Raw genomic sequence first — 25,561 nt, 5'->3', positions numbered from 1 at the left:
CATTATGTCTCTACTAGTTGACACCTGTATTAAAGAATCCTCCATAATTCTTTCCTATTTTACAGATATCTATGTTTTTGCCCCCCACCCCGCCATGTTAGTTTCTAAAGGACAGAGTATTGTTTTATATTTATTCTTTAATTCATCAATACTTTATGAGTTTCTATTAGATGTCAGTTAGTGGATTAAGAAGAGGAGCCCTCCGCTGGGCGTGGTGGCTCACGCCTGTAATCCCAGCACTTTGAGAGGCCGAGGCCGGTGGATCACGAGGTCAGGAGACCAAGACCATCCTGGCTAACATGGTGAAATCTGGTCTCTACTAAAAATACAAAAAATTAGCCGGGCATGGTGGTGGGCACTTGTAGTCCCAGCTACTCGGGAGGCTGAGGCAGGAGAATGGTGTGAACCCGGGAGGCGGAGCTTGCAGTGAGCCGAGATCCGGCCACTGCACTCCAGCCTGGGCGACAGAACGAGACTCCGTCTCAAAAAAAAAAAGAAGGTGAGCCCTCTTCCTCCAAGAGCCTGGCTCAGTATTTGTGAGTAATGGTTGCTTAATCAACTGTTACTAAATTGTTCTAAGTTTTAAAATTCTTCCATATATTTCTGGGCACCCTTCCCCATCCTGAAACTCAGGTAAATTAATATTAAATGAGAATTCATTTTCTGTATTACTTTATGTATACTCTATGATGCTAGAATGCTTATGTCAAATGGAAAATTATTTTATCGAGTGACTTAATTATCAATACTATGCTAAAAGTTATAGGAAATATTTTAAAAGCTTATAAAACTGTAGTTGTATGAAAAGCTCCTTGTTTCTTTGCCATACTGAGGTGTCTCTTTTCTTTGGTGAGAGTTATGGCAGGTGAATTTCAATTTTTTAAAAATTTTTGAATAAAAATAAGAAATTTTGTAGGGCTGGCTTGGAATTGCTTTGTTTACAATGGTCACATTTAAAAAATCAATACAGTTCATTAAGATAGTGCCTTCCATTGTCTGCTTCTATCTCAATATTGCGAATGGTAATTAAAAGGAATAGATATAAATCAAATTAATGTTTCATTCATTTAAACTATAGTATTGTGTAATAGTCTTATATTTATAAAAAGCACACCTTGAAAAACTATATTTTACAATGTGTGTTTTTTAAATATCTTAATTAAATTGGATTTTAATGAATTCTTTCAGTGGTCTAAATTTAGGCATAAAAGATGGAAAGGGTGGCCAGGTGTGATGGCTTACGCCTGTAATCCTAGCACTTTCAGAGGCTGAGGAGGGTAGATCATGAGGTCAGGAGATGGATACCATCCTGGCCAACATGGTGAAACCACATCTCTACTAAAAATACAAAATTTAGCTGGACATAGTGGCGCGAGCCTGTAGTCCCAGCTACTCGGGAGACTGAGGCAGGAGAATTGCTTGAACTGGAGAGGCAGAGGTTGCAGTGAGCCGAGATTGTGCCATTGCACTCCAGCCTGAATGACAGGGTGAGACCCCATCTCTAAAACAAAATAAAACAAAACAAAACAAAAAAACAGATAGAAAGGGTATATTCTAAATGTGAAATGTGTGAAATGTAGTAAAATTCCATCATAAAGCACTTAACTTTACAGTGAATTCATTTATACTATGGGTTGTATCACATCCCTGCAGGGTTCAATGGGAATGAGTCCCCTTTTCTCACTCAAACACTTAGGTTCACAATGAGGATGCTTTCCTTGTCAATCCTTGATACAGTAGTGTTGTTCCCTATTTGGCTATATTCTTCCCTTGTTTTCTATGAAATCAGCTACATGTTCAGCTTTTCAAGTGACATATGTAAAACTTTCTTGCAAACAGAATTTAAACGAGAGGCTCATAAGGCGGATAAAAATTGGGTCTATTATTAGCTGGTTAGGCTTGTTCGGGTAAAAAAAAATGCAGTAATAGGCTTGCTCACCAATCTCCTACACAAGTAGAATGGCCTGTGTTCTGGTAGCTTCTGGTAGTAGTTCTGGTAGTTCTGGTAGTAGTCAGTGTTTCTCAGCCCTGACTACTCATTAGCAAATTACCCAGGGAGATCTGAAACAGAGGTGTGCGTACTCCACTTTCAGAGGGTCAAATTTAATTGATGAGTCTAATGTATAGCTAGGGCTGGCTGCCAAATATTAAGTTCATGTGAACTTTATTTGGAAACTTTTCTTGCAGTATACCATCATTTAGACACACAGGGAGGTGTGTTTATTTCACTGCTATCCCATGACCACCAGTGTTTGTGGAAGCTCAGGCCAACTAATGAGAACCCCAAAGAAGGTCTGTAGAACTAAGGAAAAAGCCAAAGTTGAGAAGGAAAGAAAAAAGACCACCAGCAATCAGCATGGATGTGCTGGAGTGCTCTGCCTCCTCTTAGACCTCCTGATGAATCCTGGAAACTGTATTACAATGACCTAGCTGCTGTGCACTACATCCAAATTTAGAGTGATCATAAAGAACTCCTCTCACAGAAAAAAACCTGTGTTCCTCTGAGCAGCAAAGTAAGAAAAGGTAATAAATTGTAAAAGGCAGAGAGGTAGAAGGGGAAAAAGAGCTGTAGCACATAGAGAGGGTTCACACTGCGTGAATTCTCCTCTGTGCACTCCATTATGCTTCATGGGCAGTGATTCATGAACTACAGAAATGGGCTCAGAGAGAGCCACTGAAGATGCTGGTGAGAATCTGCTGTGCATAAGCAAAAACTCCAATTGAAGCTGAAAGTAAGTGGATGAAAACTTTTTTAATGAAAAGAATATTAACTCTAAGCATGTGACTACTTTTAGTTCAAGTTTATACAATGAATCATTTCATAATTGAGGCCTTCTTTAAAACTAGCCAGATTGATTAACGTACATTTTTCTCATTCAGATGCCTGCAGTATGAGAAAAATAGGGCTGTAAGAGGGCAGAGAAAGGCCAGTTCAATGTATGTTGAAGCAAATCAATGTAGAGAAATATCTTACTTCCTCTATTATAAAATAGATCTTTGGTATAAAAGTAATCTTTTGGGAAGTAAGAAAATGCCCTATATTTAATGTACTTTTCAATTATATGATGAATTTTCTTGAGAAATAAAAATGTACAAAAATTCATTATATAGTCAAGGAAGTGTATTTGTACTTACAGAGTAGTTAGAAGACTAGTTAGTTCATGGAGACTAGTTAGGAGGCCGTTGTGATAACCCAGGTACATGATTTTAGGACCTGGCCTGGGAGAGTGGTCATGGGCATGAAAGGAAAGAGAAGGTATAATGTCTCTAGAAACAAAACTCACTTAACATTTATCAAGGTCAGAGTATTTTCAAACTTATTTTATTCAAGGAAAACTTGAAATCTCTAATATGTAAATAAATGCATTAAAAGTTTAACTGACATTGTCAACTTAATAAGCTTACAATGTATCTCAATGGGTCTCAAGTGTTGGCATGCATCAGACTCACCTATACCGCTTATCATTAAAATACAGTTTTCAATTCAACAGATCTGAGATGGGAGTCCAAGAATATGCATCTAAAACAAGTTCCCATGTGATACCGATGCTGTTAGTTTGGGGACTACACTTTGAGAACCACTGACATAGACAATTATGTGGATTTCCATGTGACATCCTTGACTGTTATTTCACAAAGTCCATGAGGCAAGGAAACACAAATCAATAAAAGCAGGGTTTTATATAAAGCACTTATTGCTAGTAACAGTTCTGTGTACTTGATGATATGATTTGAGTGATTGCCTCTTCTAAAACTCATGTGTTGGAGACGTAATCACCAATGCAATAGTATTGGGAGGTGGGAACTAAGAGGAGGTATTGAGACCGTGAGGATGGAGCCTTCAGGAATGAATTAATGCCATAATAAAAAGGGCTTTTGGGAGTGGGTTCACCCCCTTCCACTCTTCTGCCATGTGAGGAACAATGTTCCTATCCTCTGGAGGATGCAGCCTTCAAGGCACCATCTTGGATGTGGGACTTTACCAGACACCAAACCTACTGGCACCTTGCTCTTGAATTTTTAAACATCCAGAGATGTGAGAAATAAATTTCTGTTCTTCATAAATTACCCAATCCTATATATTCTGTTATAGCAACACCAGATGGACTATAAGACACATGATATGGATTTTTAAAATATTTGTTGAAGTCATTAGGTCATTACTTTATTCAACACATATATATTGAGTACCTCAATGAATTGGGCATTGTTCTATGTTCTGAAAATGAAAGAGTAAAGAGAAGTGATGACGTAGTTTCTTACATTCTGGAAGGAAGAGATAGATGTCTATAAAGTAAGTAATCAATATAGTGTGTATAGTAAGTTAGAGGGTAATAACTGCATGGAGAAAAGTAAAACAAAATAATAGTATTAGGGATTAACTTTAGGTAGAATGATCAAGAAAGTCTTCACTGAGAAGGTGACATGTGAATAAAGCTCTAAAGAGGAGAGGATGGGAACCAAGGAAATGTCTTGTGGAATAGCATTCCAGGCAGAGGAACAGCAGATGCAAAGGCCCTGAGGTAAAGAGTCCTTGCAATGTTTGAGGAGCAGCAATAAAGTTAGTGTGACTGGAGTGAAGGACGAAGGAGGAGATAGGTCAGAGCGATAATGAGTTCAGACTGTTTGGGACCTTGTAGGCCATTGTAAGGACTTTGGCTTTTACTCTAAGTGAGATGGGAGGTTATTAGAGAGTTCTGAGCAGAGAACTGGAATGATTTGACTTACATTTTAACAAGGTCACTCTGATCATTATGTTGAAGATACACTGAAAGGGGCGATACGGGGGAATTCAAGTGTCTAAGGGAGGTTAATACAATAGTCCAAGAAAATCCACTCTTTGGGGGAGGGAACAGTGAAAGAGACCTATCAAGTTTTTTATTTATTTTTGTTTTATTTATTTATTTATTTATTTTTGAGATGGAGTCCCTCTGTGTTGCTCAGGCTGGAGTGCAGTGGCGCAATCTCGGCTCACTGCAACCTCCTCCTCCCAGGTTCAAGCAATTCTCCTGCCTGCCTCAGCCTCCTTAGCAGCTGGAGGTTGCTAAGGTTGCTCCTTACAGGAGCGTGCCACCACACCCGGCTAATTCTTTGCATTTTTAGTAGAGATGGCATTTCACCATGTCAGCCAGGGTAGCCTGGATCTCCTGAGCCTGTGATCCACTGCCTCGGCCTCCCAAAGTGGTGGGATTATAGGTTTGAGCCATGGCGCCCGGCCCTATCAAGTTTTAACAGTAACTTTCTCCCTTCCCTGTTCCACCCTTAAAATTTAAGAAGGAAATTAACAAAGAAGGATCATAGATCATGCAAACAAAATGAAAGCATGCCTTTCTCTTTCTGCCCTCTATTGCCCTCTGATGGCAATGTCGAGATTATTCAGAACAAATCTGTCCTTTAAAATATTCTAGCAAGAATGCTATAAGTCTTTCTTAGTAGCTTCTATCAACCATATTGCCATGCAGTGTCTTTCATGTGCACAGCTGAAACGTATTTTGCCTCCCTGGGTTACATGATGGTTACTCGTTTAAAGTGTCCTATCAGCAATTCTTTTACTTTTAATAATATTTCACGTTCCTCTTGGGCCTTCTCCAATAGTCCTCATCCATGCTGAGGCATCAGTCTAAGAGGTATGATGTAACTAACTGACACTGCCATTACAGTGGCACATATCAAAGACAAAATTCGATTTTCAGTCATTGTGGAGATTTGAATCTGGGCTTGGTGTTGTATCTTTTCTAAATACATTTTGATCAACTAAATCACTTTGAAGGCATCTATGGCAAATAATATAGATAATTTAATGGTCATGGGAAATAATTTGAGGAAAATAAAATATATGTTATTAAATATAAGGTTATTTCATGAGAAATAATGTTACTATTATATCAAAGAAAAATGGTTGTTTTAAATATGCTCTTAATTATGAAATTGATAATGTTTTATGGTGTCTTATAAAGAAACACTCGTTCAGGCTTTTACTCAGAACTACAGTCATTTAAAGTAGTTTTTATGAAGAAATGAAGTTTCCAGGTTTTGACAAATGTTTGTTGAATGAGTGCACAAAATTACAAATATTCACTCAGCAAATACTTATATTTACAATGCACTGGGCATTATGCTGGACTTTGGAGACATAAAAGTGACTAAGATAAAATTTATTCCTGACAAAATGCTCACAGATTATTCTAGGATCAGAAATGTAAACAACAATTACCATCTGTCTATAAACATCATGCTGAGGAAGCACAAAGAAAGAAGCTGGTAATGTTGGTTGGAGTCAGGAAATGTTCCTAGAAAAAAAATGGCCTATGAATAGAGCGAAAATGCATCCCTTTCAGAATGTAAAACTGAAACTTGTATCCTCAGACTACATTTGCTATTATTATTTGAATAATAATATGTTGAATATCAAGGGACAAGGACTGCAGAGATATTTTGGAAAGGGGTTGCTATGATCTGAAAAGTTTGGTCTTTCCAAAATTTATATGTTGAAATGCTGTCCAAGGCAATAGTATGAAAAGGTGAGGCTTTGGGAGGTAATTAGGTAATAGCGGGGAAGCTCTCATGAATAGGTTATGTGCCCTTATAAAAGAGGCCCAAGAGAGATCCTTCACCCCTTCTACCATGCGAGGACATAGAAAGAAGTTATCGTCTATGAGCCAGAAAGACAGCTTTCTCTCTGACATGCGACTGCTATTTCTCCTAGTGCCTACTTAGTTACCAGCAGGGTGTGTGCAGGTCCGAATGCAAAGAGGATGAGCTGAAAAATATATAGTAATATAAAGAACGGATGTGGTGGAAAGACGAATTTGGAAGCAGAAGACAGGGATTCCAAGCTCAGCCTAGATGTTCTCTAGTGGTTTGGTACTGATAAATAACAATTATTATGAGCTTCCATTTCCTCGTTCAAACATTGGCATGGTAATACAACCTAACTCTTAGGGTCATGGTGAGAATGAAATGGATTTAGCAAAAGTTTTTCCATAAACTATTTAGGCTCTGAGAGTTAATTGCCAATATTTCTGTCTCTTAAAACGTTGCTACTGATGAATACCTATGGTATCTAAACAATGTTTGCCTTTGTTTTTTACAGGTATCATTTTCTTATACTTGAATTGCTTTCAAGTAATCTTATACTTGATTACTTAAAAGTATTATTTTTTCAATATTATTAGAACCCAACTCGGGAATAGATTAACTGAAGGTCAAAATCTCTCTGCCACCCTTATAAATTTAAAGTGTAATATTTTAATATGCCTAGGCAAGAATTCAACTTCTAAAATGACCATATCATAAAATAAAGAACTAAGAAGTTATTACTATTTTAATAATTTTATATATTTAGGAATAATAATTATCCTAATGAAGACAAACATAAGAAAGTAATTTGCTATGATTAAAACATTATAATTATGGAAGTATGAAAATATATAATATTTAATATTGATGTATTTAACATAAAATGAAAATATTATAATTTTTCTATAATCTTTCAAAAAACTTATAAAATTAAAACATCAACCATTCATAAAAGTAGTGTATTTTTCAAACATACCATCTTAGAGACTCTGAAATGGGTTACTCCAACTTTTTAAATTTGATGTATATTTGATATATATTTTGTTACTTTCATAATTCTTTTAAAAAGTGTGTGTGTATACATATGTATAAAATATAGAAAGTGTATGGGGAAAGTCATTCCTATTAACTTGGGAAAATAATATTTTACTATCTTATGGTAAATTTTGTGACATTTATGATGGAAGTAAAGTGGGAGAACTGGCATACAGATGCATTTAGAGAAAAATGGCTGGAGAATAGGAATGAAGAATGAGTTCACAGAATAGAAGAAACTGTTCTCCAAACAGACAACTGTAATCATTAGATACAAGGAAGTAGGAGAATTTCCTCCCAATGCTCCACTCCTAGGGCTGACGAAGAAAAGACATTCTTTCTTTCTCTTCCTAGAATTAGTTTCAGCCTCCATGATATTCTGGGAAGCTGGTTTTGAAACAGTGTCAAGAACATTCTTAAACTTTCACTGATGGTAAAAGGGTACCAAAGAGGACACAATATGACAAGGATTAAGAAAACCTGAAAAAAAAAGTATGTTTAATATGGAAACCACAGGTTTTTCCAATTTTGTCTAGCAGTAAAGCAAAACTTGTAGAAACAAAAAGGATTATAATAGTCATAATAACAAAATAATAAAATATAATAAAATAGTTAAATAAAATAATGACAAAGTATTAATAACATTTATTAAGACAAATTTTCTGTATCACAAGATTTAATACATCCTCAGTCTTACTTACATTTCAGATATCATTAAAAATGAAAAAAATATTTGGCTAAGTTATAACATGAGGCTAAGACACTGCTGATTGCAAAGTGCATCTCGGTTCTAGAGATGTTAAAAATGTGAGGGAGAAAAAAAGGAGTCTTAGAATTGACAAAATTCGGCAGTCCTTCAGAGATAGAATCCTGGGCTTGTAATATCTACTTTAAGTGAGTGATTCAGAAAGGGAATTTTGTTATTTTTGGTGTCCTTAGGAAAGGTATGTCTAAATTCACAAGCCAGAAATCTCATTGGCTAAAACTCCAAAGATGTTCCCACTGAAAATAATAATTATCTACCTTTAATTTCTTCTAACATCTTGCTAAACATTGTTATGCTTATTTAATGTTATTAATCAGAGCAGGAAGTCATCTAGCCTCTCCCTATTGCTTTAGGATGTTAAACAGATTATGACTATAATATCTAGGAGGAGAACTTACTGTAAATCTATCACGGTAATGAAAACTGAATGCTACAGTTCCACATTGCTCTGACACTTGTGTCACCGACTTGCACTGATAATTGTTGTACTTGATATACATAAAAAGCCCCAAAATAGCATACATAATTCTTATTCAAAAGAAAAATATGGTGCATAGAGGCCTGTTAGGCATCAAATACATTGAATGGAATCTGAAATTTAAGATGATAGTCTGAAGACAGACTACAATTATTTCCAAAGCGTCAACTCTGCAGATAATGAGAAAGGCATTCAGAATGGCTTATCAACGCCTTCTGTGTGCATGGTGTGCTCCCTGCCCATTGTAAAGAATGATGAGGACAGCATCAGAGTCAAGACCTGTTCCATCCTGATAAAATATAATGTGCATTATGTTGTGGCACAGAATGTTAACAAGGATCTCTGAATGCCGAAAGATGCCAGTTGGAGTGCAAAGTCTCTAAATACTGATCAGAAGTTTGGGGCACAATCATTCTGAAACCATAATATGTTTTAAACATTTGCCAAAGACACAAATTTGACTTTTGGGCTTTTGGTTTATGGCCCAGGCTTGTAGAAGCACTGAGAAGCTCTGTTTTGGCATACAGTTTGCCTTCCTGTAGAGGTGGTTGATTATTCCATAGCTGTGACTTGATTACTCATGCATTCAACATTTATTGAGCATTTTTTTATATTCAAGAATATGTGCTAAATGCCACAGATATTGGTGTTAAAGGTCAAAGACCCTGACCTCAAAGAGCTCACAATTTTGTAGATAAAATAGAAAAATAAGCAATTGAGGACAATATATATAGACATTTATATTAAGGGGAATTTTGAGAGCACAGTGGAGCAGCATTAGAGGCAAATATAAGTAAGTATAGTTTCCAGAATCATGGGATACACGAACTGGATATTTGGGAAGTAATTGGAGCTAGCCTGGGGAAGGAGGGAGTAAGGAGTGGGGCTTACAATTAAGGAAAACACCTATATGCAGCCTAGGGTCTTGAGATACAGTGGAGCTGTGAGGACACTGCAATGGGTGGCACCAGTAGCATCTACATCTTTTAGAAGTTTCTACTGCATTACAAGGCAATTGTGCTTTGCTTCAGAGACAGGCAGATAGAGAGGGGATGATGTCAAAAATTTAAGCAGACACTGGTACAATCATACTTGTACTTTATAGTGATCACATTTCTATAGAAATCTAGAGAGTGATTACGAAAAGAGAAGTTAGTAGTAGTACAAGCAGATGAGACATGATGAGGGTTGAATTAAGGCCACAGCCATAAGGATGGCACCTTAGATCCATTTCTAAGAGAGAAATGATGAGATTTGATGACTAATTAAGATATGGGGAATAGTAGCAAATAAGATGGTAACTCCTAGAACTATGGCTTAGGTGACCTGGATGATAATACCATTCACGGAGAGGAGAATTTTGGCGGGGATGGGGGTGGAGCAGATCAGCACGAGTGGGGAGAGGAAGGTTATCATTATTTGGAATTGGGGAATGATGACTGTATTAGTCCATTTTTCACTCTGCTAATCAAGACATACCCGAGACTGGGTGATTTATTTAGGAAAATGGTTTAGTTAACTCACAGTTCCACATGGCTGGGGAGGACTCACAATCATGGCAAGGAGGTAAGGAGGAGCAAGTCCTGTCTTACATGGATGGCAGCAGGCAAAGAGAGAGCTTGTGTAGGGCAACTCCCCCTTACAAAACCATCAGATCTTGTGAGACTTATTCACTATCACAAGAACAGCAAAGGAAAGACCCACCCCCATGATTCAATTACCTCCCACCGGGTTCCTCCCACAATACCTGGGAATTCAAGATGAGATTTGGGTGGGGACACAGCCAACATATCAATGCCTGTGAGATAACTGAAGAAGACATTCTACAGACAGTATCAGAAGGATGATCTGGGCCAGACGCAGTGGCTCACGCCTATAATCCCAGCACTTTGGGAGGCTGAAGCAGGTGGATCACTTGAGGTCAGGAGTTTGAGACCAGCCTGACCAACACAGTGAAACCCCATCTCTACTAAAAATACAAAAATTAGCTGAGCATGGTGGCATGTGCCTTTAGTCCCAGTTACTTGGAAGGCTGAGGCATGAGAATTGCTTGAACCTGGGAGGCAGAGGTTGCAGTGAACCAAGATAGCACCACTGGTGACAAAGTGAGACAAGTGAGACTCCGTCTCAGAAAAAAAAACAAAAACAAAACAAAACAAAACAAAAACAAAAGAAGGGTAATCTGGTCTGGAGGTACAGATTGCTAATGTATACCTACATTCGCTTATGTGAAATGTCACAGGGCAAAATCTTTCTGACTTCTGTTAGAGTGATCACCTGTTTCTCTACCTATAGTCTCTTCTCAACTACAAATAGATAAACCAAACATTTTTATCTTTCCCAATGCACCTTTAATCCCATGGCTTTTGCTGAAACTTGGCATTTATTCTATGAAATCACTTTCTACACAATCCTTTTTAAAGAGTTCTTATCTCCATGATTCTCAGGGACAAGAAGGAAGGCTGGTTTTCTTGCTGAAACCACTGTTCCTATGAGTCCACTGGTGGGACAGTTAACTTAAGTTTTAAAAGGATGCCTTCATTGGGTGGACAAGGGGGAAAAAGCATTGCAGACAGAGATCAGTGCGTACAAAAACTTGGAGTGGTAGAGGTATATGGTAGGTTTGAGGAAAAGCAAACTGTCTGGTATGACATATGACTAGCATGTAGAGTGATGGCAGAATTTTAATAGGAAATAAAACAAATATTAAAAAGGTTAAAATAAGTTTTCACTTTACTCAAATGCAGTTAGAAGCCATTATGGAATTGTATGGACCATGCTTTTGGAATTTCGTGAGCTTCTTATTCTCAGTCACCTTCATCTTTATTCCACTGCAGTCATACATTGATCCAATTTCAAATTAGACCCTAGCGTCATTCAAACCTGCTTTATAACCAAAATTACCACCACATCCTGAGGCTTCTCATTTCCTTGCTTCTATTGAACTTTTGGCAGGACCTCTGTCACCTGGTCTCTCCATGCCCATACGCTGTCACTCCTTCTCTATCTTGACATCTCCCCAACAATCACGGACTTCATGAGAAGCATCTCAGGGATGTGTCTGTCATTGCTCTTTAAACCTTCTAGTTTTTGACCTTCAGCTTTCTCCAGTACTGGAAAGCCCCATTTTCTACCGTCTTCTCGTCTCGCTGTAAGGCTATTAATCCACTTCAAATATTTATTACCTAATTTTAACTACATATTTACTATAGCTCTGTGGCTTTTTCTACTTTAATTGTTGATCTTTTTTAATGGTATTTGACATGCTGGCTGCTCCAAATTTTTCCAGTCTCTATAGTTTATACTCCCAGTAATGTCATTTATATTTATTGATAAGTGAATTTATGGTTATTCTAAATTCTCTTTTAGAGTTGTCCTTGTTTCCTGTCACTTTTCATACATTTTTTATTCTACCTACCCTGAAGAATTAAAAATGGAATGCAGGAAATGACAAACACGCTATGGTAATACCTACCATTGATGTAGCATTTACTGTATCCAGCCTCGTTGTTAGTAGTGACAGAGCAGAGCTCAGTCCTGGATGGTCTATCTAAAAAATTTATGTTCTTTCCACTTTTCCAGGACCTTAGTTATGCCAAGTAAAACAACCATGGAAAATCTCATTCACAGACTGCATAAGAAATAGCTAAGCCTTAAAGAGCAAGCCATTTACCTGGAAACAAGTGCTATTGCAAAAGTTTCCATTTTTATGGACATAAATTTAATGTTTAAGTTTTTTATTTTTCAAAAAACAATCAAATTTAATATGCTGGCTTCTCTTTTAAGTTGGGTATTTGTTGAATCTCGTAACAGTTGTAAATAATAGATGGTGTTAGAATATCCTGCTGCATTTTCTGTCAAGAAAAATGGGTACAAATCAAACTACTACTGACTTCTGAGTTATTTGAAAATCTTTTAATATCATTTTAATATACAATTTATTATTTGGGATTAGAAACACAGAAACAAAGATGGGTAAGTATAGATATTCCTCATTTTGTGTCTTTTAAAACCTATATGCAAATGTGATTATTGTATATCAAATACTATTTTGACATTTAATAAAATAGTTTGTTATTTAAATACTACTACAACCTGTATAAATCATAAACTTATTTTGCTTAGCAAATAATACTTACCTACTAATTTTGGGAGGATAAGTACAGTTTGTTTTAATGTAACATTACCTTTGAATGAAGTGTTATCAGCTTCTAATGATGCCATTAATTACATTAAGTCACAATTTTTGTATTTAAAGGTAGTATTTTACAAAAAGAAAAATTAAGATAAAAATGTCTATGCAAAATGAGCACTTAGATCAATAGTTGCACATTATATTAGTACAATAGATTTTTTTTGCCGAAAAAAGTGTTTTTTCTCTAGCAAATAGTATGTATCAGGTACTGTTATAAGTACTTTTGAACACATTTAATTATACTAAGAGTCCTATGAGATAATTACCACTATTGTCTTTTTAACGTGAGGAAGCTGAAACATGGAAAGGCTGAGAAACTTGCCCAAGGTCATACCTAATAAGTGGCTGTGCCGGGATCCCGACCCAACTGTCTGGCTTTGGAGTCTGAGCTCTTACCCACTGTTCTCTCTGCTGCTTTACTAAATTAAGTGTTTAAAAATAGTAGAAAAACATCGACCAGCCACTTTTAGGCTTCCAACAAAAGTGCAGTTAACAATAAACTTTGTTCTAAAAATGACTTATTTGTTTTCACAGACTAAACACCACAAGCTGTTGTATGCAATAATTCTTTGTAACAGCTGCTCTGCCTTGTGCAACTTCCCACAAGCACACCAAAAGTTAATATCAATTACAATTAAGGGAGAAATTATTTTGGGTAACAGAACATTTGACAAGTGCTCTGGTAAACAAAGCATTGTCAAATTGCTGAATTGTGAACACTTTGCTAAAACTTTTTCTGTTTTTTCTGTGCTGACTTTTTAAAAAGGTATAAACTGTGAATTGGAAATTGATGAATGTTGGTCCCAGCCTTGTTTAAATGGTGCAACTTGTCAGGATGCTCTGGGGGCCTATTTCTGCGACTGTGCCCCTGGATTCCTAGGGGATCATTGTGAACTCAACATTGATGAGTGTGCCAGTCAACCGTGTCTCCATGGAGGGCTGTGTGTGGATGGAGAAAACAGGTACATTTTCTCTGGCGTTGGGTGATTGGCTTAGAACTCCCTGACCAAGAACTATTTTACCACTCTGGTGAATTTAGAGCTCTCACATTCTCGGCTTAAAATTTGGTGGGGGGGTAACTTTATACTTTAATGAAAACATTCAGATTTCACTAAAAAGGGTATTCTTGGAGACCATCTGTCTCAAGAGGGAAGATTTTACAAGTAATTCTTGTAATAGTTTAGAACTTCTTATCCTATGGAAAATTGCCAATTTTTCAATTCCATGAAATAAACCTGTTGTAGATAGGAAAGGTGCAAAAACAAAACTATAGATTATTATATATATGTATATAAGGTTGTATCTGTATGTCAAGGATATAAATCAGATGACAACAATAAATCCTTTAAAAATGTTATACAAACCATGACCATGTTGGAAAGGGCAGTGATATTTAATTACTTATATCTTGAATTAATTTCCACGTGTTCAGGGAATTGGGTGAATATTTTTGAAAAAGCATAATGGTGAGAAATAGCCATGTGATTCTGCTTCAAACTGAAGTCTATCGTTGGCTTTCAGGCAAAATAGAACAGCAATAAATTACCTCTCAATATGATGAATATAATAAATGTGTGTAACAGTAATTGAGCTCATATAAAACATTTTTAAAAGAACTTTCTAATACTTATTTAAGCCACAACACTGAAAAACTTTCTAACACTTGTTTAAGCCGTGATACTGAGTTATCAAATGCATAACAATTTTTAAAAAGATTAGCACTTAAAATTATCTTGTTTGATCCTTCAACAGCTCAGTGGAAGGCAAGATGAGTATTAATGTTTCCATATTACAATAAGGAGTCTAAAGTTTAGGGAAATGAGAAGACGCCCACAAGTTCACAGAATTAATTCTTTGCAAAAGGAGGACCAGAATCCAGTTTTTCTTTATTTAGTAAATAAGACATGATTTATCCCAAATCTAATTTCAGAGTGAATCAGAGTTAAAAGAAGAGCAATAAAAGGCACATATGCTTCAAAAATTTGCAACAAAATCATCAAAATAACAGACTCTTTTTTTTTTTTCTTGCTCTGTCACCCAGGCTGAAGTGCAGTGGTGTGATCTTGGTTCACTGCAACCTCTGCCTCCCGGTTCAAGCAATTCTCCTGCCTCAGCCTCCCGAGTAGCTGGTATTCCATATGCCCACCACCATGCCTGGCTAATTTTTGTATTTTTAGTAGAGATGGGGTGTCACCATGTTGGCGAGACTGGTCTCGAACTCCTGACCACAGGTGATCCACCCACCTTGGCCTCCCAAAGTGTTGGGATTACAGGCTTGAGTCACTGTGCCTGGCCCTCAAATTTTAAATAGAACAATGTGGTTGTATACTCTTTTTAAAATATAAAATATAACTTTTAATTACATTCCATGTCTTGTCTTTGACTTTTAGTTGTACCCCAATAATGCTCTAGGGGCGTAAATCTACATTCCTGGAGACAGGTAACTGGCCAACACAGAGACAGACAGGTCACAATGGAAGTTTCCACACAAGACCTTCAGAGGAAAAGGAGGCTCACCCCTCCCTACTCTACTGTTTCCAGAAAGCATCAGGACAGAAATGACACAACGTTTTGATTCTGTTGGAAATGTAAACAAAACAAGGCTGAAACTTTGCTATCTTTTATTCCCTCTCTTGAATATGCCATGAATAGTTTCCCTATTGTGCCATTATCTCTTATTGCCTAAATTTTGAGATGATAGTCATAAGATCGATCCACTACAACCTGACTTTGTTGTCCCACAAAAATTTAAAATGTTTGCTATGAGGTATGCGGGGAAAAAAAAAAAAAAAAAAAAAAAAAAAGAACTTCTTGAAGACCAAAGGAATTATGCAAATGGAGCTTCTAATTCCATGAACTGAGGTCCATTAGTCAGCCAGCCAAGCACTTTGACCACAGGGTTCTTGTCACTAATGTTTTACCTATACTAGATTTTTAGTAGGTATTTTTAATTGAACAAATGGAATAGTGAATAGATTTCAAACAACACATATGAAGATTATAGTCACTTATAATATTTGGTTGGTGATAAAAACACACACAGCCATAGCGAAGAGGACTACTACGTGCCTTATAAATTTGTAGATATTCTTTTCCCAAGATCCTCATTTTGCCTAAGCTGAGTGTGCAGATCCATTTTTTTCCAATACTAAATCCTTGAGGAGACCCTCACCTAAATTAAAATCTCCTCTTAATAAAATCAACAACTTTCTTCATTAGATGTGTATTTTGGGGCTATTTGATAATTCCAGTGAATCCGTGAATAATTAGAAATAGTAAGGTTTAAATATTCTTGCAATCTAAAAATAAGAGAACATCATAAGTCACAATTCATTTAATGAAGGCTTTTCCTGAGTTTTTCATAATTTATGGTTTCATTTTTCATATGAGACCTTATTAATGGGCTCTCTGTATAACAGAGTGCCATGATGGTATAAATCATTCTCTACCACCTTAAAACATGTTAACAATTTTATTAAGTGCTATTTAGTAGCAACATATTTAGTACCTTCAGATACATGGGATTCTTTATATTTAGTACCTTCAGATACACGTCTATTCTTTATACACATACTTAATTGTCACAATAACCTTGTAACATAGGTACTATATTCAGTTTTTGATATATTCAGTTTATGAATGAGAAACTGAATAGTCATGATATGCATGAAGCTGTACTTTTAAAAAATTAGCATGAAGCTAAATTTTTTAAGAGATAATAAGACATTAATAAGTAAATAATCATGCATTCAGTCCTGTATAGATAGTTCCCCAGAGTTTTTGAAGTAGTAAGACTGTGCCATGGATCTTGGGTTGATGGACAGATGAAGAAACAGTATAAAGATATCTGATCTCAATATGACCAAGAGTTGACATGAAAATTTCATTACTTTCCAGATATAGCTGTAACTGCACGGGTAGTGGATTCACAGGGACACACTGTGAGACCCTGATGCCTCTTTGTTGGTCAAAACCTTGTCATAATAATGCTACATGTGAGGACAGTGTTGACAATTACACTTGTCACTGCTGGCCTGGTAAGTGACAAAATACCTTCCACCAATTATTTTTCATTTGTTTAGAATAGAAACATATCGCTTAAAGCAAATGAAATGAAAAATTACTTTCGTTAAATGTTTTAAGTCAATTATTTCTTCTAGCTATTATTGTTTAATTTAGTTTTATTCTTCAGTGCTCAAACATATTTACCACTGTACTAAATATTGTTTAAAGTAGGTTACCAAGCTGCCCAATGATCATAACCCTCTAGGGGAACAGAGGGGAAGAAAATCAATGGAAAGATGAAATTCAGCATGATCTTCATGGATAAAAATTCACTGGAAGATGCTGTCTTTTTTGCCAAGATGTTCTTTTATATGGCAGGAATATATAGAAACCAATGAAATAATGTTAAACTATTAGGAACTTTTACTCTCTTAGGCATTTGTAATGTAACCAGTTATATTTGTTAATATAATAAAAAGTTAATTATCTATAAGCCATAACTAAAGTTTACATATAGAGGATAATTAGACTTGAGTGTAGAGGTGATAAAAGAATCAATAGAAAACAGTACGTAACATTTGTGTTACATTACAGGCCACAGGCAAATATTGATGCTTATTTTGGGAAACAAACTGCCTGATACACAGCTTTGCATTGCATAACAACATTTTGGTCAATGATGGACTGCATATACTACCCTGGTCCTGTAAGATTACAATAGAGCTGAACAATTCCTACTACCCAGTGATGTCATGGCTGTCGTAACATTGTAGCATCACTCACTATCCATGGGATTGTGGCAGTCCCTCAGGAAGTATTCCAAAAGAAGGCACTGTTATCATAGGAGATGACAGCTCCATGTGTGTTATTGCTGCTGAAGATATTTCAGTGGGACAAGATGTGGAGGTGGAAGACAGTAATATTGATGATCCTGACTCCATGTAGGTCTAGACTATGGTGTGTGTTTGGGTTTTAATTTTTAATAAAAAGTTTAAAAGCTTAAAAAACTAAAAATAGAATAAAACATAGAATAAGAGTTCCTCTCAATCTTTAAGTTCCTTATCTGCAAAAGAGGGATAAAAATATTTTAGTTGTAGTATTATTATGAAAAGTAAAATTATAAAAATAGAGCCTGGTACATATTAAGAACTCAAGAAAGGGCAACTATGGTGCAAGTTCTATACCAGGAGGTGGAAATTATGTATGAGGGCGGGAGTTTGTAATGGTCAGGCAGTTAAGAACATCTACCTCAAGAAACCCAACTAGTACATGTTCCATTCATTCATGGATTCAAGCATTTAAGCCACATGAATTTCAGTGGCTAAAACAATAGTGATCTGGGAATAAAAAAGGTACTGTCCCTTCCTCCAAGGAGCCTAAATCCTAGTAGGGAGACATATGTCAAAACGTATATAGTACAATTTTTGGTACAATAAGAGGCTATAATAAATTCTGTAAAAATGAATAGAAAAGAAGTACAGGGATAGCTTGCTCAAAGATGCACCATTTTAGATAAGCTAAAGATGACTGAGCAAGTTCCATAAATGTACTCAGTAGCTGTGTGACTTTGGACAAATTACTGCTCTGAGCCTCAGTTTCCTCATTTATACTATCCACAGGATAGAGTTGTTTCAGAGATAAATCCAGTAATGTATATAAAACTCCTGGCTTATCCTGGAGCATAGTAAGCACTAAATAAAAGTTAAATGAATATCAAAATTAGAAAGTTGTGTAGTCCATTACTTATTTGAGAAATGAAGAAGAGAAGGAGAAGAAGAAAGAAGGAAGCAAGAAAGGTGGCAGGCACATGCAGAAAAGAGCACATCTGGCTGGGCGCCTTGGATCACACCTGTAATGCCAGCACTTTGGGAGGCCGAAGCAGGCATATCACTTGAGATCAGGAGTTTGAGTCCAGCCTGGTCAACATGGTGAAACCCCATCTCTACAAAAAGTACAAAAAGAAGGAAAAAAAGATTAGCCGGGTGTGGTGGTGCACACCTGTAGTCCCAGCTACTCAGGGGGCTAAGGCAGGAGAATCACTTGAACCTGGGAGGCGGAGGAGGTTGCAGTGAGCTGAGATAGTGTCACTGCACTCCAGCCTGCACTTGAGGGCGACAGGGTGAGACTTCATCTAAAAAAAATAATAAAATTTAAAAAAAGGAGAAGAAAAGAGAAAAAAAAGCAAAGAGCATGTCCAATTGTGGAACTTTGAATGATTGCAAAAATGCTGGACTGTGTAGGGCTGGAGGTAGAGACATGGAACTGGGGAGCTGGACTGAAGCCAGATCACAAAGCTGCATATCTGCCCTGCCAACTATGGGACAGAGAAGTAACAAAATCTACTTTGTTAATTTCAAAAGAGTTCCCTGGCTTCGTGGCAGATGATAGAAGAAAATAAAACTAAAGGCAGGGAAATCTAGGAAGAAGATTCTTCAGTAGTTTGAAGAGATAAGTCTGTTTGCTAGAACTAAGAGAATAGTGGTTGAAGGGTGGGGGGATAGCCCTGAGAGTCACATAGGAGGTGGAAATGACATGGGAAGTAAGAAAAGGGCACAGGTTTAGGACAGTTCTGCCTCTGGATTTCTGCCCTGGATTACTGCACGGATGGTAATATTGCCTAGTTAGAATATCCTGAATACCTTTGCAACCTGTCTTGCTGTTGTATACAAAGATAAAAGTTAACACTACAAACTACTCTAGAAAAGGAGACCGTTTCTCTAGATCATGACTCCACTGCCACAGAACACAATGGCGAGAATCCACTGCTATAATTGCCTAGGGTCCTCATTTCAGAAGTAATTAATAATTACAAGAAGTGTCAGTCACCTTAAATGCTTAGCTTAAAAGATTTCCTGATGCCCAGATGTGATTGAAATTGTTAACAAACAAACATAATGTAAGAACCCCGGGGATGTGACTCAGTATCATATTGTTTCTTTGTTCAGAGTTTTATAGAAAAGCTTGTTAAAACTATTGCATATAGCCTTGACTGAAGGAGTCTATTTATATACATGGTTAAAGAGAGCAGCAAATAAAATCCCCACAGAGCCTCAGGGGTGGGGACAGGACGGCAAGACTATAAATCAGAACCTTCCTAATGTTCACGATTGGAATGAGATAATGCATGAGCCGGAAAAGCAAAAAAAGGATTTATATGATTCTAAATTCCTCCCTAACCTGGTTTATGTGCGTCTCGAGTCAGAATGAGAAGGAAATTGAAAAGAGTCCAGCCTTTCTTCAATAAGTCCACTGTGGCACAACAAATACCAAATAATAAAAACTTATTGTAGAAACTGTTATTTAATGTATTTGAAGAACCTTAAGTATGAAATAATAGTATTCAAAAAGTAGACATTCAAGTTTAAGAGACTCTGAATGGTCTTTGTTGGGGTGGTCACTATAAAGGATTGTTGGGTCTGGATCGGATATGTTCTTTTAGTTTCCTTTTTTTTTTTTTTTTTTTTTAGAACTTTTTGACTCTTAAGTTTCTTCTTCAGATTGTTGAGAAAGGCCCCAAGGGTCTTTTTGTAAAAAATGTATTACACTGTTGAGCTGCAGAATTTATGTTGTGGTTATGATTGAACATATGATCTCATTTAGGTGTTTATTAAAATTATTAATACAAAATGAGCAATCATATTATAATCTCATTATTTGCTTTTAATAGTCAATTCCCTGGTTTATGTGTTAAACTAGGATTATAATCTAAATTGTTATTTTCAGTCTTTGAGTAGTACTAGTGACTGAAGGTCTACCACTTACATATTGCTCAGTATTGGAGTGGTAAATAAAATGAACACAGTCTCTGTTTTGTGAAGCGCACAGCCTGCTGAGGGAGGAAACCATACGCACAAATAAATATATAATTTAAAATTATGAAAGGAGCAATGAAAGAAAAGAATTGGGTGACACGAGAGAAAATAAGGGAATCTTATTTATCTCTGTCCATGATGGAAAGTTATTCTGAGAAAGTAATACAAGATGACGTCTGAAAACTAAGTAAGAGTTAGCCAAGAAAACACTTGAAGGAGAGTTTTCTAGAAGAGAGAAAAACATCACAAAGACTGTGGGAATGCAGGGAGTTTTTAAAGTTATATTAAGGATGTTGAATTCCATTCTATGTGAAAGGGGAAGTTGTTGAATGAATTTAAAGTAAAGACATACTATGATTTAGTTTACAAGTTTTATAATTCTCGAATGTAAATTCTGTTTCCAAAACATTTCTCAGCAGAGTTAAATGATATTGCAAAGGCCCTTAGGCGACTGTGAAGTTGAATTGTGTTTCTTTAAAAACATCAGGACTGGCGCAGTGGCTCGCGCCTGTAATCCTAGCACTTTGGGAGGCGGAGGCGGGTGGATCACCTGAAGTCAGGAAGACCAGCCTGGCCAACATGGTGAAACCTCGTCTCTCTACTAAACATGCAAAAATTAGCCGGGCTTGGTGGCACGCGCCTGTAATCCCAGCTACTTGGGAGGCTGAGGCAGGAGAATCACTTGAACCCGGCAGGCGGAGGCTGCAGTGAGCCAAGATCACACCAGTGCCCTCCACCCTGGACAATACAGTGAGAATCCGTCTCAAAAATATATCAATCAATAAATATAAATTTTACAAAACTTTATACTTTTCTCTTACCATGTTACAAAACAGTTGATGTTATCCTATCGACATCAGTGTTATATTTGCATCCCACTAAATTTACATTTTGGGGCTTGCACTATACAAAATATATAAATACTCTTATAAATCAATATGAAAAACAGCCTAATGAAAAAACAGGAAAAAAAATGAAATGGTAAAAAAAAAAATGTTCAGCTAAATATTAACTGGGAAAATATAAACCAAAATAACAGTGAGATACTATATTCTATCCAACCAACCGGTGAAAATTTTTGTATTTGGTGATAGAAAACATTGGCAAACATTTGGAGCCACATTCACAATCATTCACTGCTGGTTGTGCAAATGGTACAACTAAATTAGAGATGTTTGGCAGTTTTTATTAAAATTAAAAATGTACATAAATTATGACCCAGAAATTCCACCTCTAGGCATAAACTCTAGGGTTATACTCAAACACTTACACAAACAGCCATGTATAATGATATTCATTGCAACATTGCAATAGCAAAAATGTACATAAAACAAAGGTTAAACTGTAAGACAATGGTTAAGGCATGACACATCTATATTCTGAAATACTTGGCAGTGGTTAAAAATTATGAGTTAGATCTATATTACTAACACTGGTAGATTGTGCAAGGGAGTGAATAAAGCAAGTTGCTAAAGAATGCATATAGGCCGGGCGCGGTGGCTCAAGCCTGTAATCCCAGCACTTTGTGAGGCCGAGACGGGCGGATCACGAGGTCAGGAGATCAAGATCATCCTGGCTAACACGGTGAAACCCCGTCTCTACTAAAAATACAAAAAAAAAAAATCTAGCCGGGCGAGGTGGCGGGTGCCTGTAGACCCAGCTACTTGGGAGACTGAGGCAGGAGAATGCCGTGAACCCGGGAGGTGGAGCTTGCAGTGAGCTGAGATCCGGCCACTGCACTCCAGCCTGGGCGACAGAGCGAGACTCTGTCTCAAAAAAAAAAAAAAAAAAGAATGCATATAATATGGTTCCGGTTATGTTAAAACATTCAGATACACTAAAACTGTATATGTTCTTACAGTTGCCCATATTTGTAAAAGCAAAGAAAAAGTTCAAGTAGAGAACTTTCATTGATCTTTAATATTTTAATTATCTATAAAGTGACAAATCATTTATGTTTTACTGTTCTTATTCCTGGTCCTAATAAAATAATCCAGCTAAGTCTGTGCAAATTTAAAACAACCTATTATTCTGTTTCATTGAGTGTTAGGAAATAAGGATTTACCTTTACTTTGAGTTTTAAGAGAATTTAGTTTGGTTTGGGGGATATTTGCTGACTTTTCAGCTATTCTCTTGAAATATTTTAAAATACAATTTCACAAATGAAGAATATTTGAAAAATTGGAGCCTTTCATTAAAATGTTCAGGTTAAATCCAGGTTATCCTGACATCCCATTTTATTTCAGGTCTTATTAATCAAATTTTTCTTTAAAATTTTTTGGTCAAAATTTTTTAAGCGATTTTACTGCTACTAGTACTTGTTTCCACATAAGCCTCCTCTTATCAGATTCCCCTTACCAGCTCCTTGAGGGCAGGCACATCAACTTGTTAAATCAATGCCAGTATAGCAGTCAGCCTCCTTTCGGGCAGATACTCTATGATTCAACACCTTTGACTTAGCAGCTTCTCTGAATTTTTATCCTACAGGATACACAGGTGCCCAGTGTGAGATCGATATCAATGAATGCAATAGTAACCCCTGCCAGTCTGATGGGGAATGTGTGGAGCTGTCCTCAGAGAAACAATATGGACACATCACTGGACTGCCTTCTTCTTTCAGCTACCATGAAGCCTCAGGTTATGTCTGTATCTGTCAGCCTGGATTCACAGGTGAGGCCAAGGAGATGGGATATGACTTGACTTTCTGGCATTTTATGGCAGACCATGGATTTAACCAACTGGGGTATTAGCAGGATCTGTGCTATGTAAACTCTGTTGCTGTGGTGCAAAGGGTCCCCCTTGTGGGCATGAAAAGTATCTTGTTTCACATGTCAGAATTCCTCAAATCACGAGAGAAATATTAAAAACAGGGATAAAAGAGGTATGAAAGGGGTGACATTTTTATATGTTATGCTGGGAATTGGAGTGCAACTCAAGTTCTTTATACACAGAAAATGTTGAAATTTTTATGCTATCAAATTTGATAATGATGTTAAATTTTATGTTATTCAAATTTGCTAAAAAACTTACTGTGCTTATATTTACACTGGGAAAAATGACCTAGTCTCAGGTAATCTTCCTCAACGATTCTATAGCTGAAGTCATTCCATATATCAAATTTAAATTACTCTCTTTTTTTGTTTTGTTTTGTTTTTTCTGTTTTACAAATTTCTTATCTAAAACCCAGAGGAAATTTGCATGTCTGTTTTCCAATGAACAGTTTTGTATGTGTCTCCTTCCCGGTCTGAAAATTTTCGGAATTTTTGAGGCAGTCTCCAATTCATTAATGGCTAGCAATTTACCCCCAATTGCATTGATACCACTGAGAAAACTAATTACAATCTAGATTTCTATCATGTTTCTTTCTCAATAGATTAAGTGATGCTTCTGGAAAATGTTTCAGTTGTTGTTCAGGATTTCTCAGAAAAGTACATGAGAAATAAGAAAAGAAGGCGGTGGTCTATTTACAGTTAGGATTCTCTTTCAATGTTTCAGTTTTGAAGTTTAATGATCTTTGATTTGTGGCAGTGTTTGCTGCACGGTCGATAAAGAAAATGTTTACTTCCTTATTCACTGACCTTTCAAGGAGAACATACAGGAAAAAATTCCCTCAGGTGTCAATCAGCAAAGTGGTATTTACCCTGAACAAATTCTATCATGCATACTTCCTACCCTAGTTTAGAAAATGCATCCAAATAAATCTTGATATGACTAAACTGATTAAATGCATAAAATAAATCTTGTAATATATCATATTTCCCAATTATGTAAGCTGCTAGAAATAAATATGAGATCTGCAAACATACAGGTCTTTCTGAAATATGTTTGTGTATTTACCTCACCTCTGGGGATATTTAAATTTCCTGTTTCTGTTTCTTACTATTGCCCCTTTTCAAAAATTTGTTTCTAAATTATTTGATTTTGGTCTAGTGTATGCATTTTCGTCCGCTACTTTATATTTTTCTTGGAATAAGGTGAAGGCATTATAAACTATTTTTAAAATATTGGTTTTAGGGTCATAAAGGGGTGATTCTGTCAAAGCCAAAGAAAATGCTAATATTGCCTCATCAAATAAAAGGAAATGGGTGACCCCTTGAATCTGCAGATCTAAACAGGAGAGGCAGTAGAATGTTCCAGAAAAAAGTGTTGGGCTTGATTTCTGAAGAGCTGCCAGGAGTGACTATATGAGTTAAGATATCCTGGCTGCCCCAAATCTCTGTGGCTTAATGAAATGGCTTATGTTTCACTCATGTGAATTCCAAAACTGGGTTCCCATCATCAGTTGTCCTACAAATGGCGATTCAGGGTCACAGGCTCCTCTATGCGTTTTCCTCGCTTCAAAATGTTACTTCTAAATTTGCTGTGCTCCTCTGCAGCAAGCCACTGGAGAAGGAAAGAAAATGGAGGATGACACCTGCAGGTTTTATGGACCAACCACTACAAGTAATGAATATCTCTTTTACCAACATTTTATTGGTCAAATTTAATCATATAACTACATTTAACTGCAGAAAAGACTAGAAAATCTAGTCTTTCTGTGTATCTAAAATAAAGAGAAAATAAGTTTGCAAACAGATAATCAATTGGACACAATAGCTGGTACACTGGGGATACAAACCTAGATCTTCTGATTCTAAGTTTATCCTCCTGCCTACTATGTCACATATTTTTATGTCTACATATATTTTTAT

The 25,561-nt window shown here is 36.5% G+C and overlaps 1 protein-coding gene across 5 annotated transcripts in view; it reads left to right on the top strand.

The window, feature by feature from the left end:
* Window positions 1-25,561, top strand: part of CRB1 (crumbs cell polarity complex component 1) — a 274,285-nt gene that overhangs the window by 126,136 nt on the left and 122,588 nt on the right. For 4 of the 5 annotated variants that reach the window (XM_073011654.1, XM_073011652.1, XM_073011653.1 and 1 more), the window contains 3 exons: window positions 13,820-14,015; window positions 16,951-17,090; window positions 23,358-23,540. In XM_073011654.1, coding sequence (XP_072867755.1) covers window positions 13,820-14,015; window positions 16,951-17,090; window positions 23,358-23,540 — 519 coding nt within the window. The remainder of the gene's footprint in view (window positions 1-13,819; window positions 14,016-16,950; window positions 17,091-23,357; window positions 23,541-25,561) is intronic. The other variant, XM_007989061.3, reaches the window with a different exon arrangement.

This window comes from Chlorocebus sabaeus, chromosome 25 (genome assembly GCF_047675955.1).
Source record: "Chlorocebus sabaeus isolate Y175 chromosome 25, mChlSab1.0.hap1, whole genome shotgun sequence".
Taxonomy (NCBI): Eukaryota; Metazoa; Chordata; class Mammalia; order Primates; family Cercopithecidae; genus Chlorocebus; species Chlorocebus sabaeus.
The sequence above is the reverse complement of the archived record's forward strand: the minus strand, read 5'-3'. Positions and strand labels throughout refer to the sequence as shown.